This window comes from Scardinius erythrophthalmus, assembly GCF_964197995.2.
Source record: "Scardinius erythrophthalmus genome assembly, chromosome: 12".
NCBI lineage: Eukaryota > Metazoa > Chordata > Actinopteri > Cypriniformes > Leuciscidae > Scardinius > Scardinius erythrophthalmus.
The window spans coordinates 33,797,088-33,811,553 of record NC_138232.1 but is presented as its reverse complement, the minus strand read 5'-3'; the positions used below and the strand labels follow the sequence as shown (position 1 = coordinate 33,811,553).

At 39.3% G+C, this 14,466-nt stretch overlaps 1 protein-coding gene across 1 annotated transcript in view; it reads left to right on the top strand.

Annotated features, from left to right (window-relative positions):
- The first annotated feature begins 2,415 nt into the window (after nt 1–2,415).
- asic4b (acid-sensing (proton-gated) ion channel family member 4b) overlaps nt 2,416–14,466 on the top strand; it is a 46,330-nt gene continuing 34,279 nt past the window's right edge. The window contains exon 1 of the mRNA XM_081381019.1: nt 2,416–3,532. Within this exon, the coding sequence (XP_081237145.1) occupies nt 2,945–3,532 (588 nt within the window). The 5' untranslated portion in view covers nt 2,416–2,944. The remainder of the gene's footprint in view (nt 3,533–14,466) is intronic.

The following is a 14,466-nucleotide window of genomic DNA, read 5'->3' as shown; positions in this document are numbered from 1 at the left end:
ATTATATTATTTGGTTCCTAACCGTGGTGCGTTTGCATCATCAAAGCAGCAACTGTTTACCCTTGTTCTGGTACCGACGATGCAGGAGAAGGGGGTAAAATGCATAGCGTTGCTCACATTTTATATTTGGGGTTTGTTTTCAAAGCATCAGAACTTGCGTCTATCTGTCATGAATGTTCTGAAAATATTCAAAATAATGCAGTCCATTTCTGCTGAAAGCGAGCTGAAATTAGATATACATTCTCTCTGCTTGCAGTGCGTTAGTCACACTTGTCAGGAAAGTGAGTGAGAATCACATAGTTTTATGGAATCATACCTCATCAATAGCTGTTCACTTCTGCGCTTTAGTACGATTGTGTTCATGTCAACAGCGAACCATACCTAAGTTCACATGAATCGTACCCCAGACCACCCTTTTTATGCAGACTCGGTTACGGTTTATGAGTGTGCCCCCAAGTTCGGAAAACAGCGTTCACATCCATCCAAACAAACCGAACTCTGAATCAATCCATTGAACCCAGATGCACACCAAAATCACTAGTGTGAAAGCACCCTTTGTGCGGTTCATTTGAAAAAGTGTGAACGCTGCCATACGAACATTGGTGTGCATCAAACAAGCAGACTGAGACCCCTGAAAAGGTGGTCCAAATATATGGAAGGTGGTCCATGAAATATGAACGCAACACGGACCGGAGAACACACCCTAAAAGACTTTGAAATTTAATGTATTTATGAATATGGCAGTTATCCTTGAGTTTGGGATGTTATCTAATGTGCTTCAGTTCAACTTATGTGATGAAGAACATATTACACTAACTGCTTATGAACAATTTTTCCAAAGGGACTAAGAATGTGCTGCTGAGTTTGGTTGGTGTGTGCGCATGTGTTTGTTTGTGTGTGTGTGGTCACACTACTCCTTAATCACTTGTTCTCGCATCTATCTAATCAATTCTCCGTCATTCTCTTTTCCGGCAGGGAGGGAGATTGATCCTCAGGAGTCGCCCCACACTCGTTACAGTGTTCTCAGTCTTCATTAACACCACCATTAGTCTCACATTGTTACACTTTAACACAACAACACAAACAACACTTCGGCTGCATCGCGTATGGAGTGGAATAGACTATAGTATGCCACTTGGGAAGACTGACTCACATGTGCATATGCAAACAAAAATACAGATAGATATGTATATAAAAACAGATGGCGAAAAACATAGTCAGCATACTGTTTTATTTGATACATTTATAAAAAAAAAAAATCATTTAGCAGACAACTTACAAATGAGGAACATCAAAAGCAATTTGTCATAAGAAGCAAAAATATTTATAGTACACAGCGCAAAGTACAAAGTAGTATAAATTAATTAGTACACAAGCAAGAGCGGAACTGAACAAGATTGATCTTTTTTTTTTCTTTCTGGGATTTAAAATCTAATTTGTAAAAGTTACGACCTACAATGCTCTATTCCAGTGTGATATCATTAGATATTAATCATAGATATTCACGTGTAAAAGTGTGCAAATCACTTAAAGTTCATAGAATTTATGGAATTAATAGGTTTTCACTAGCAAGTACCACACCACAACAATGATGAGAATGGGTTTATTAAGATAAGTACAGGTTGGATGAAATATGGGGGGAAGTGAATGTTGACCGTGGAAACTCAGAGTGAGCACTTTGTCTCGGGAGGTAGTAAGCCGTGTGGTTTGAAAACCCCCCGATGCAGTGTTGTGCAGGTTGGTTTAGTATAAATATGTAGTAAGCTGATTGGTTGAGGCGGCCTTGCTCCTGAACTTTAGTTCACTTGTTAACTAACTGCATAAAATATGTATATGTATCCACAAAACTTGTGTAGTGTACAGACCAACTGAAAAGCAATCTCAGATCCTACTTACCTACAGTATAGTCACGTTTACACCTGCTGAGTAGAAGGTAAAGTAAGAACAAAGAGAGGTAGAAAGAGATTGTTGGTGGTGGAGACAGTGAGTGACCACTGTAAGTGGATGTAACAACCTTCTGCTGTGAGAGAAATAAAAGCTGGTGTGGGTTGGGACTGCTCTTCTCCACTGAAGGGGAAATAACCCCTGCCTTCACAGCTCATATAATATTAAATATCTCTCCTTCCACTTCTCTCTTTCCCCTCCTCTTTCTTGTAGGGCATATAGAGAGGGCAGCATTCATACACCCTGTCTTTCATTTCAGCTCTCTCTCCGGTTCCCTCACTCTCTACATCGCTCTCTCGCTCTCTTTCCCTGAGTGTGCGAGAGGAGTTCAGGCAGCAGCTACGTCAGCCGCCAGCGAGCAGCTGAGGAGAGCTGTGGAACTCGCATGTATGTGTCTGTGTGTGTGTCTCTCTCTCTCTCTCTCTCTCTCTCTCTCTCATACTTCTCTCATAGTCTCCAGCTCATGCCTCTACTCTCTCTGGAGTCTACGGCTGTGGCACATCCTGGGGCACTGACACGGCGAACGAAGCACCTCCTCTCACCATCTGCACTCTGATCCTCAAACAGCAGCAGACCACAGCACAAACCAAGGAGAAAGTGGACGCAAAGGATGGAAGAGACGAAGAGAGAGATGAGAATCTGAGGGAAAAGTGCAGAGGTAGGAGAGACTGATTGAGAGTAGATGGACAGAGTAGAAAAAGTGTGTAAAGAAACAGTACTGGAAGCAAGAAACAGAGATGAAGTGAGGAAAGCAGAGCTGATAGAGAAAAAGATCAGAGGTGAGACTGATAAGAGTAATATTTGTTATAAATAGGACGCGGTTGGGCACGGGAGAGAATAACAACCTTAGAGAAAGACGATTTAGGGAAAAATGTACTAACAGCCACGTTGCGGTAGAATAGCTGGCGAAACGGAAAAGAGCAAAGGCTCAGGGAAAGATCAGCAGGGGGGATCAGAGTAATTTGCAAGGGGCTCTTCACACGCCGCCCTGGCCAACCACATGCCCATCGAATTTGTTTGCAAAATCAAGTTTGCTGAGGCCGACGAAGCCAAGGTGGCCTCGACAGACGGAGGCGGAACCGGCATGCTAGATGAAGGCCTACGGCGGCAAAAAGGAGGCATGGCTGACCTGTCGTCCTTTGCTAGCTCCTCTTCGCTACACGGTCTGGCTCGGGTACTGGGGACGTCAGGACGCTTGGGCTTCAGACAGACCCTCTGGGGACTGGCACTGTTGGTCTCGCTCTGCCTCTTCCTGTACCAGGCGACATGGAGCGCGGCAGCTTATCTGGAGCATCCCCACCTCGCATCACTGAGGGAAGAAACCCACCGTGAGCTCACCTTCCCGGCCATCACACTCTGTAACGTCAACCGATTCCGCTTCTCTGCCCTCACAGATGCGGATATCTACCACTTGACTAACCTCACCGGCCTGCCGCCCAAGAGCCGTAAAGGACACCGGCCAAGTGAGCTCCAGTACCCACCCCCAGACATGCTAGACATTTTCCAGCGCACTGGCCACCAGTTGGAAGACATGCTGAAGAGCTGCAATTTCAGCGGGCAGAACTGCTCAAGCGAAGACTTCAGTGTGGTGAGTAGCGCAAGCTATGTATGGCTACCAGATGCAAAAAAGATATAATTGTGATGGGATATGGGCATTTGTTTGGCTTGAAAGTCTTCTCTTTGCATGGCTTTCTTTGTTTGGTGACTTTGAGGAATTTTTCACAATGCCTCCTTTAGCCTTTTCAGTATGAGAGACAGCTAACATCACTGATTTGTGTGGAAAGAGGAAATGAATCCCCATCCATCTGTGTCTAACCTCCATGCTGGGGCAACATACTGTAGAACAATGCAGTTACAGTATTTGCCATCTCAATTTGAGATCTGCCACATTTCTCTCCCACTTTCTAGATCCCTTTCTTTTCCTGTTACATCATAGTCTGTCCCATCTGATGCTGAGTCTTATTTTGGCCAGAGAATGGATGAAAAATTCAGGAGAGGGACAAGCGACATGATTCCTGCATTAGTCAGCCTTGAGGAGACACACGCTCAACTCTCAAAAGAAAGTTCCCTCGCTTACATTGACACTTTTTGTTAGTCAAGATGGCGTGATTCTTTTCAGTTTCGCTGTTGTTGCTGTAATTTCAGTCAGTCATTTCCTCTTAGGGCTTCTTTTATCATTCTACACAGGATCAGATAAGAGAGATTTTCTGTGATATAGACCATGAGACTTCTGTCAAGGATATCAGCTCTCTCTGAGTTCGAGCCTTCCTCGTATAGCTAATTTACTCCTTTTCTCTGTTAACACCCTTCACTTTTTTTAGTCTTGGTTTCTTGTGCGTAGTTTTGAAATATAATAATTTACTATCTGATTTTATAGCAGTTTTATTCAGCAGTGAAGGCTTAGGCAGGTGATTTACTGCATTATCCTGTTCACAAATTAGTTTGCCAGTATGTATAATGCATATATGGTTGTGTGCATTCAAATGGCTGCATTTTTGTGCTTTATTGCTAACAGACAGCCTGTTTGTCAGTGATTGACATTGTAACCTGCCCTTATACAAATATTTTCCCATTTGCATTTAGGAGAGCTAGAGTCAATATCCTAACATCCAACAAATGTACAGTTTTTCAAATAAAGTGCACATTTAGCGAAACTCTAAATCTTCTAAAACCTTCTAATCTAAAAGTGTATTTTAATTTTAGATGGTTAATTTTTATTATCTTTATGTTTTATTTTTAAAAATAGTAGTATTATAACTAGTATATTATTATAAGAAAATTATTATATATGTAGTATGTTAATATCGCCACAAGCATAATGGAAAAAAAGGTTTATGGCTTCCTATCTACATTTTTATGTGAAAGTCAGAATGTGAGACAGTTACTGTCCACATTTACAGTATTTCTTTGGCTTGATTTGCTCATGTAGATAAAATAATGCAATGGTCATCAGTTCCTACAGTACTTCCCACTTCTGAAGTCATCATTTTGAGCTTGTATTTTGAACACCAGGTTTGTTCTTGGGGGAAAATGATTAAAGCCAGACTGTATTGAAGATATTTGAATTAAATAATAAAATGTACTTTATTGTCCCCATTAGGAAAATTTGGTGTTGACTTAGTATTCAACATTTCTACATCACCTGTACTACAACACCCTCTCCCCCCTATTCTATTGACATTCTATTTAGTTAAACGTTTCATGCTCTTTGATCTATAAGAAGTCACTAGCGGCTGTGATCTCTCTCTGTGATGTCTTCAGATCTTGAACCATCCTTTGTAGGCTCCTTTGTTGCTCAGTTATGATTTCCTGTTTTGTCAAGGCTGTGCAGCAGTGCCAAAATACATTTAGTACTGTACCTGTGAGTTTAACACATCATAGTTTTGACATAAAGCCCTTGTTATGTACTAGCATTGCAACAGGATGTTATAGAAGTCTTAAAGTCTGTGGAATTTGAGGTTGCTTGATGCAATAATGCACCTGTAGACATCTTTTGACATAGAAATTAAGTAGTGCTACAACTGTACTATATGTTATTTAAAAATATGAATGCATGCTAAATTAATAGTGTCTGTAAATTAGTGCTTTAAATGGAAGCAACATGTAAGATGAGAAAGACGGAACATACGAATATTCTGTTGTCAATACAGTCATTTGCTTACGTTGTTGTGCCATTATTGGAATGAGTTATGCCAGCCAGTCTATTTTAAAATATACCTGCATGTCATGTAAAACATGAACAGTGACTTATGGTTTTGATACAGTATTGGATCAGCCTTTTCCTGTCGAAGTGGACAGTTCTTGGTGAGAATAGTACTTTGTTGGTTACACTTTATTTTGATGGTCCACTTTAGACACTGCACTAATGTAACCCCTCCGATTCTACTCACACCGCCGGCTCTTTCTAGCTGTCCTCTGCTACACTTAACCCACTAAACCTCACTCTCATCCGGGTCACGGTTAAAATATAACCCCAGCCACACACAAGTTACAAGTTGATCTATCTGTTCTCCTTTCTCCAGAGATCATAATGGCCCTAACAATGGAATGGAAATCATATGGCTCTAACACAACAATTGAGCCTGTCTAGTTGTCCATCTGAAGCGATTAGAGAACCTTCAAAACATTATTTTGTTTCAGTACCAAAAATAGGCTGCTACATATATAGGCTTAAGGGCCACAGGCTGTGTTTTGACTCCCTCACCAATCAATAAAAGAGTGTGTTTAATCAATCCTTCTGCAATTTATCTGGCACAGCTAAAGCACAACCATTACATCAATAGAATCAATGAAAAGCTAATAACTATGCGAGTTCAAATAGGATCAGTCTTTATCTTTTTCTTGATTCTATGATATTCATTTTAAAATGCATCTTAATCTTAAACATTACATTACAACTGAACAACCAGAAATCTACAGTACATCCTTTATTGTAGACGTGTTTACATGGACCCTAATAATCAGTTTGTAATCAGACTAGTAGCCCATTCAGAATAAAAAAGTCAAATGTAACCATGCCAATCAGAATGAATTGGTCTAATCTGATTGAAATTTTATTTGGATTGGGAAGGGTGGTGGTTAAACCTTTTATAATACATTCGATAGGACATGTAAAAACTTGGATTGAAAACTGACACTGGAAAGTTCTTAGCGTGTAGAAATGGCGAAATGAAATATGACATGGAACGAGCTGTTGTTGTTGTTAAACGCACGGAATTATCAGAAAATCGCATACTACATTTGGTTTTAAACTTACTTTGCGACCCTGTTCTACATATAGTATGAATTTTTGTATAATCCAGATGTACTACATCCCAGCCAACATTTGTATATGGGTATGAAATTGGCTGAAAAATGGGCCCCATATAGGATTGTCCGCGGGTTCCATAATGGCCCCATGTTAATTGCCCAAATGGATTTCATGCAGGATTGCACCTGCCACTAGGTGGGACCCAAGTGGGCAATGTTACGTCCACATACAGTATATATTTGGAATCTAGAGGTTATGGGACGTAACACACACAAAATAAAATGAGAATAAATCCAATAAGAGTAAGATACTTTGTTTAAAGTAAGATACTTTATTGAGGAAATGTGATGTGTGAAATTAAGAAACAGGCAGAGACCAAAACTGAATTACTTGCTTTTAGTAAGAAAAATAGTTTGATGCAACAAAACACCCAATAATACAATAAACAGTGAACCAAATATACTTCCAAAACAATGAACATCTATTTACAAATTATATACAACATAAAAACTACAACAAAAAAAAAAAAAAATAAGTAAAACAAACACGTTAACTAAACCCCATAACCGTAACAGGCAACATGCACAAGACCCATCTCGGTCCCAGCTTTTCCGCCATGTTGTCACTGTTATGTGACCTATGATGTCAATTGTGTCGCTTCACTGCTATTCTCCTGTCTCCGGAGATCATAATGGTCCTTTTGTGGCTCTAACACAAAAATTGTGCCTGTCTAGTTGTCCATCTCAAAGGATGAAGCTATTAGAGAGCCTTAAAAATAATTATTTTGTTTCAGTACCAAAAATAGGCTGCTGCATAAGCTTAAGGGCCACCAGCTGTGTATTGACACCCTCACCAACCAATAAAAGAGTGTGTGTGGCCTCGTGGGATTGTAAAGTGTCAAACTTGAGAATCTCGGCAGAAGTAGCATAGGTCATCTGGGTACATTTTACACTTATCACTGTTTTTCGAATACAGTACTACTCTGATGGTGTACTGTTTTTCAGATACTATATAGTAGGGAAGTATTTGATTTCAGAAGCAGCAATAGTGTCATAAATGACAGTCGTGTCATTCTAAAATTCTCTCTAAAATGGTCTGTGAAGTACTTGCTTTGGACTCTCATTGCGGGAAGGGGCATTTTTGCTGCTTGATAAATATAAGCAGCACGTCACAAATCTTCATGAGCTTGTCGTCTCCTAATTAGTACCTGAACAGGTAAATATTTCCCCAGTTTCACAGACGAGGTTTAAGCTAGTCCCAGGCTAAAATGCATGTTTGAGCTGCCTTAAAAGCAACTTGCACTGGCATTTTTTAAAATATGTCAGTGCTATTATTTTGTCTCAAGATGCACACCAGTAATGTTTTTTTAAGGCATGTTTATAAAAGCTACTTAAATGTCCTAATTGAACTAAGGCCTAATCCTGGCTTAATCTAAGTCCTGTCTGTGAAACCAGGCCATTAGGCCATAAAAAAAGAACCAGGAGGATGGCTAGTGTGCACATCTTGAAACAGTGTGAAACTCTGTATATTTGCAGTGTGTGTAATTTGCACATTATTCAGAAAAAAATCAGACTGATGAATCTGTGTTTACATGAACAAAATGTGTCCATGTAAATGTAGCTACTGATGCTCCTGAAATACTATATCACTAAATGTCACCATTGTGTTTTCGTGTAGCTCTGTAGCCTACATGGTTGTTGAGAGATGAAAACTTATTACATAATTTCCCCATACAGATACACATCTCATTTTCATGCACTCAACAATAATTAGATGCTTTATAATGGTATAATATTATTCATCCAATAGTCAAAATGCATTATATGCAAACCATTTTGCTTATACAGTGTCACTCAGAAAACAATTCTAATTTGCATTTCCATTCTATTTCCATTCAAATCAGACTGGTTGACATTTTTAAGAAGCTAGTGGTTCAGGTGCGAAGGTTGCAACATCCCGGTTGTCAGAGATAAATGTAATTACTATTTTTAGCATACAAGAAAGTCAGCAGTAATCATTTCTGTAAATAATGACCACACAGCGACCTTGGAGGAACAGGAATAAACAAGCTCAGTGGAGGTCAATGGATCAGTTCTCACTTTCCTCTCCATCCTTTAGCTCGGTAATGATTTTGCATGCTTGATTTTCCACAATAGAGAGGCAAAGATTAGTGAAACTCACATGAAACATTCATCAGACCTCCCTGCCACTGAGATGGCAATGGATGGGTCCTTCCTGCACGCCACTCACTGGATTTGGCTAATCACTCACACACACCCGACACTGAAATGCTTCTGCTTACCATAAATTTAAAGCAAGATTCTCACACATTCAAGAAAAATCTCAATGCAGGCATGCACAAAAATGTAAACACAAAAACAAATAACTTATAGATGTGATATACCACAAACTCAAGTTATATTCTCCTCAAATATATTACTTTATCTCTAATTTAAGAAAAAAAGAAGAAAACAACAAAATCTCCCAGCAGCATATATGTCAGCTGTAGTCTCAGACTGCGGATGACTAATGTTTACGCAGTGGGTGATGTTAACAAACTCTTTGGCTTTCACTGAGCTTTTACAGTTCAGTTAGTTCAAACATGAGACATCAAACTGAGATATTGTGTTTTTTTTTCTCTTAATTTTCTCACCCAAGAAACAGATTTGACTTAAATTCAAAAACAGGTTTTACATGGAGGAGTAATTGAGGGCTTCTGGTCTAAGTCCAGGGAATGTGAATCATTTCTTCCGATTAACGTCACGAAAGTGAACTGTGTTGGACTGCTTATCTCTCTGACTTTAATTCTCTGCTCTTTATTTGTTTTTTTTATTTTATTTGGCAGAGGAGGTTTAGCAAAATGTTCTGTGATGTTTTGATTTTGAATACTTAAGAGTTTCACATAGCAAAATCACTTCTGCTTCTTTATATGAAAAAGGGGGCACTCTTGATCATTTTTACACCACATATGTAATTTGAAATTTAAATATCCATTGTTAACAAACTAAAATGCTATACAGCCATGGTACATTTGCCAGAAATATGTTTATAAAACAACTGATTTGATTAAGTGAAATGTAATTTTATTACATGATTCTGGATTATTGACATATGGCATACTTTATTGTATTAATTTACTGTTGTTAAAGTAAATTATTTTATTTGTCATTCTAAAGTGTCACCATCATACATTCATATAAATTTCTATCTAGGCTAATTATAACACCAAAAAGTGACCATTTTAAGATGATCAGATGAAATATTTTAAGAGCTTTAATTATCATAGTGTTAACAGCAACATTAGCCTGGTTAAAACCAGACCATTCTCAGTAGTAACTGAGTTATGGTCTGGCAAAGCTTCATTAATAACTCATTTCCAAAGGGGCGTCACCAACGGACGCCGCTCAAATGCCTCTGGGCGCAACTGGATAGACCTAAAACCAATCAGAGTGATCGTCATCGTGTAAAGCCATATGCTGCATCCCAATTTGCCAAAGTTACACTACGCCATAAAAGTATGTACTCTTTTTGTGAAGAAAAGGTATTTACTTTTGAATGTGTTGCAAAAAAGTAGGCAACTTTGGGACATACTACTTCGCCATCTTTATCGGACGGATCTGTCGCGTGCATCCTGTTATGTAAACTGCCCTGTCAATCATCTTGTCACAGTTAAAATCCTCTGTTAAATCTAATTTAATTTCCTACCGTTTCGGAGAGAAATGTAGTAGCACGTTCATCTACCAGTGGGTCTTTCATGGAGACTGTCCTTATGTGTTTGCAATTTGAATATAATAATGTGCGCTTCACCAACGGACGTCGCTCAAATGCCTCTGGACGCAATTGGATAGGCCTAAAACCAATCAGAGCGATCGTCGTTGTGTAAAGCGCTCGCCCCAACGTTTCTGATTGGTGCCGCGATTTCGACGGATTAGAAACGGGCTTGAATGAGCTCTTTGCCAGACTACTTGCAGAGCAAATCTAAATTTGCCGGAGTTTTCCCAGGCTACAGCAACATAGCAATCTAGTGAAAAATGTGAGCCAAAGAAATGCACAAGAAACTAAAAGAAAAAGACTGATTGTCTTTACAGCTCACCATGTATAAAACAATTAATTCTGGTCCTCGAACCTGATTGCTCCAACATTGTATCACAAGCAGTGTGCGAAATACGGGATGCCCCCCCCCCCGATTAACCCATGAGACACCCTGAAAGCCTCAAAAGCAAAATTTGAAGGGGGTCTCAAATTTGGTAAAAAACATTTAAAATAAAAGTGTTAATTTCGTTAAGGTAAACTATGGCGAAAAATTTACATTGATGACCTTTTTCCCCTGACTAAGATAAGACGATGACAGACGACACCTCATTAAACGATAACTGTGACAATATCAACACATGCAATATCGTTGACAAAAAAAGACGAGACTGAAATATGTTTTTTTTTTAAATGAAAACTTGACCAAAACCACTTATTTTTGTCGAATAAAGGAGAAGACAACGCATTTTACAGACTGCTTTTACGAGCGTTCATGCTTACGGTTGCCAGATTTCAATAATTTAAACCCCAGTCAGTGGTTTTCTGTTAAAAGAGCACGTTTTCTACCTGGTGTTTTCAATTGTATTTGGCAACCATCCGCACGCGCGCTTTCTACACTGCTGAAGAAGCGCGGATGATCTGAAAACACAGACAAGTAAGCTGGGGTTCAGGATCTTCATTTGAGATTTTCTACTTAAATTAAAGTGTCATTCATTTGGTCTCCGTTCTGTTTGAGCGCTGTTGCGCTGTTTGTGCGACTAAATCTGCGAACAAAATGCAGCTGATTTGTCACACCACGATCGGTCATACTGCAGGGTCTCATTTACAAGTGCACCGATTGCGTGCCAGTCTCCTAATAGGCTATGGTATTTTTTCAGTTGATTGCTCTTGTAAGTGCACCAGATTGGTGCCGATTAATGTCATGTCTGCATTAATGCACAACTTTGTCTCTCCTTGTTATAAAACAACGTGCATCCAAACAACTTTAGCCAATGCAACCTCCTATGTCAGTGTTGCTTTACGAATACTATAACATATGATATTGCATTGGCATTTGTTTGAAATGTAACATCTATGCAAAATAGGCTAATCCTTGAATCATTTCTTATTTAAGGCCATTCCCGTTTCGAATATGTGATTGTGTATTGTACAACAAGCATAACGTAAACATTCTGCATTTCCATTTTGTAGTGTGGATAATTCATTGTGACATCATGTTTAAGAATCTGTTATCTGATAAAATATGCTACTACCCACTGACATACTGTACCACCCACAAGCTACTGTTGTCCCTTTTTTTTGGCCTTCAAAACACCTTAAAATGCAAATGTCGAGATCAGGAAAATCTAAATTTTCCTGTAAAGACAGTGATGCAGTGATCCTGTCACGAACCACACTCGGGAAACAGGGAGATCCAATTTGCAGTAAGTATTTATTAGGGGAAATCCAAAATCAGTGGTCAAGTACAGGCATAGGTCAAATATCAAAAGAGCAATCCAAAAACACAAAACAAGAGCAGACACGAACAGAACACTGAAGTGGCATGATAAATACAAGGACTCCGTGACACATACTAAAACAGACAGGGTTATATACACAGGGAAACTACAATGCTAATGGGGAATTGGCTGAGTGCAATGATTAGTGACAAGGGACAGCTGAGTGCAATGAAGAAACAAGGATCGTGGGGAATGTAGTTCAGAATGTGACAGACACCGTGGGGAAGGAGGACATCTAGTGGTGACCCAGGGAACACAAACCAGACACTGTGACAGATCCCTTGAATAGTTGTCCTATTTTCATGTGTGGATGGACTAAGGAATAGTCACTCAAAATTCATAATCATTTAGTTGTCTCTTCCTATAGTCTGTGGGCCAGTATTAATTGCAAAAACTGCACCTCTTCTGTGGCTAATATTAATTTCATAATGATGAAGCCTTTCTTAGTGAAGTCAATCAGCAAAAGTTAAGTGATAATGTGCAAATATACTGGCCCATTTTGGGGGAAACTAATATTCAAGACTAGTCTTACATGTCACTGTTTAACACGTTCATCCTTTGCTGGGACGCTTAAAAAGATATTGGGGGCATACATTAAGTATATACCCACTTCTCCAGGCACCACTACATCACTGAGCATATCAGATTATCAAAAAGTGTAAGGTTTGTGCGTGTGTGTAAAAGCGGAGTAGGCTATAGACTGATTGTCTTGGCTTGCATCCATGAAATACTGTAATGTTATAGGCCTACTGCATATTGAGAAAATTTAGATCGGTATTGCGCAACAATCAAGATGGGGATATATAAAGCCCTCGTGCTACTAATACGTTTTGCGTCAGATATCAACGCAGAGAGAGAGAGAGAGAGAGAGAGAGAGAGAGAGAGAGTATTAAAGACAGTAGAGCTGCACGATTAATCTTTAAAATATCTCGATTCAAACACCCGCGCGATCTTATTCCTAAATTACAAAAACCTCACCCCTTAACATTCAAATCTGGGGCCCGTTCTTCGTACGTCGCTAACTCACTTAGCTGGATTTGATTGTTGGCGATTTGGCATGATTTTGGATTGTTTGGTTCTTCAACGCTCATCCTGGACTTGCTGTCATAGCAACATGTGCGCAAACTTAAACCTGCTTGTGAGCAGGCTTATTTCATGTTAACAGGATTAGATCGCGGCTTCATAAGCGGAGCTGATACGGGAAGTCCAGCGCAGCGCGATAGTGCACTTTCTGAGATATATATTTTTTTCTCGTGATTCGTGAGATTGTCGTTTTTTGTCGCTTTTAGGTTTAAAAAACAGTTTTAGGGTTTTTTGTGGCATTTCCAAGCCACTGAAGACCCAATATTGTAAAGAATTTTTATTTTATTTTTTTTAGGCTATCATAATTTTTTATGAGGATCATACAATCATGACCATGCCGATTACAGATATGTCACTCAGGCTTCGCTAACGTGATTGGTACCATAGAATAGACTGCCATCAAGGCCTCAATGAAGGGGATTATGTGAACAGAAAGGGGGTTCACAATGTAAATGTGCAGCCCAGTTACTATTGTGATTCTTAATATTCCAGATTAGTAATATTATATCAAATAAAAAAAAGGCAGTTGACTAAAATCTTCCATATCACAAATGTGAAAGCAAAATGGCCAGGATCTGTGCATGACTTAAGCATTTTCAGAGATTCACATTTATGCACATTATTTGAAAGTGGTAAGGAAAGTTCCACAATTAAATATCAAGTTCACTGTATTACATACACTTATGCTGATCCTAACAGAACTGCATCTTTTCATAAGTGATTATGACATGTTCCTGCCTGCAGACAGGTGTTTTATGACCCCATTCCCTGACCCAAACCAGTTACAATGCAGCTCTAGCCAGGACAAGGGCACACAATGAAATGAACTTTGGCTAACTAAAGGGAAGATTTCAGAGTCTGAAAAGTCTGAGGGGTTGCACACCTGACAGGGCCTGTGACATTGTTGCATGTGCCATATTACACAACATTGCCCCCCCAAAAAAACACTTTTCATTAAATGTTTAATAAAAGACAAATATGCTTAGTTCCTTGAGTTTTATTTCAATTGTTCTTTGTAAAGAAAAGCCAGTGGTCAAGTGCCTGCAACAAGAGATATTAGACACATGCCTCATGCAACAAATAAAAAGGAAAAGTTGTCTATACACTGCCCACCTGTAGGCCTATGTCTCCTCTGTCTGTGCAGACTCTTCTGTAGGC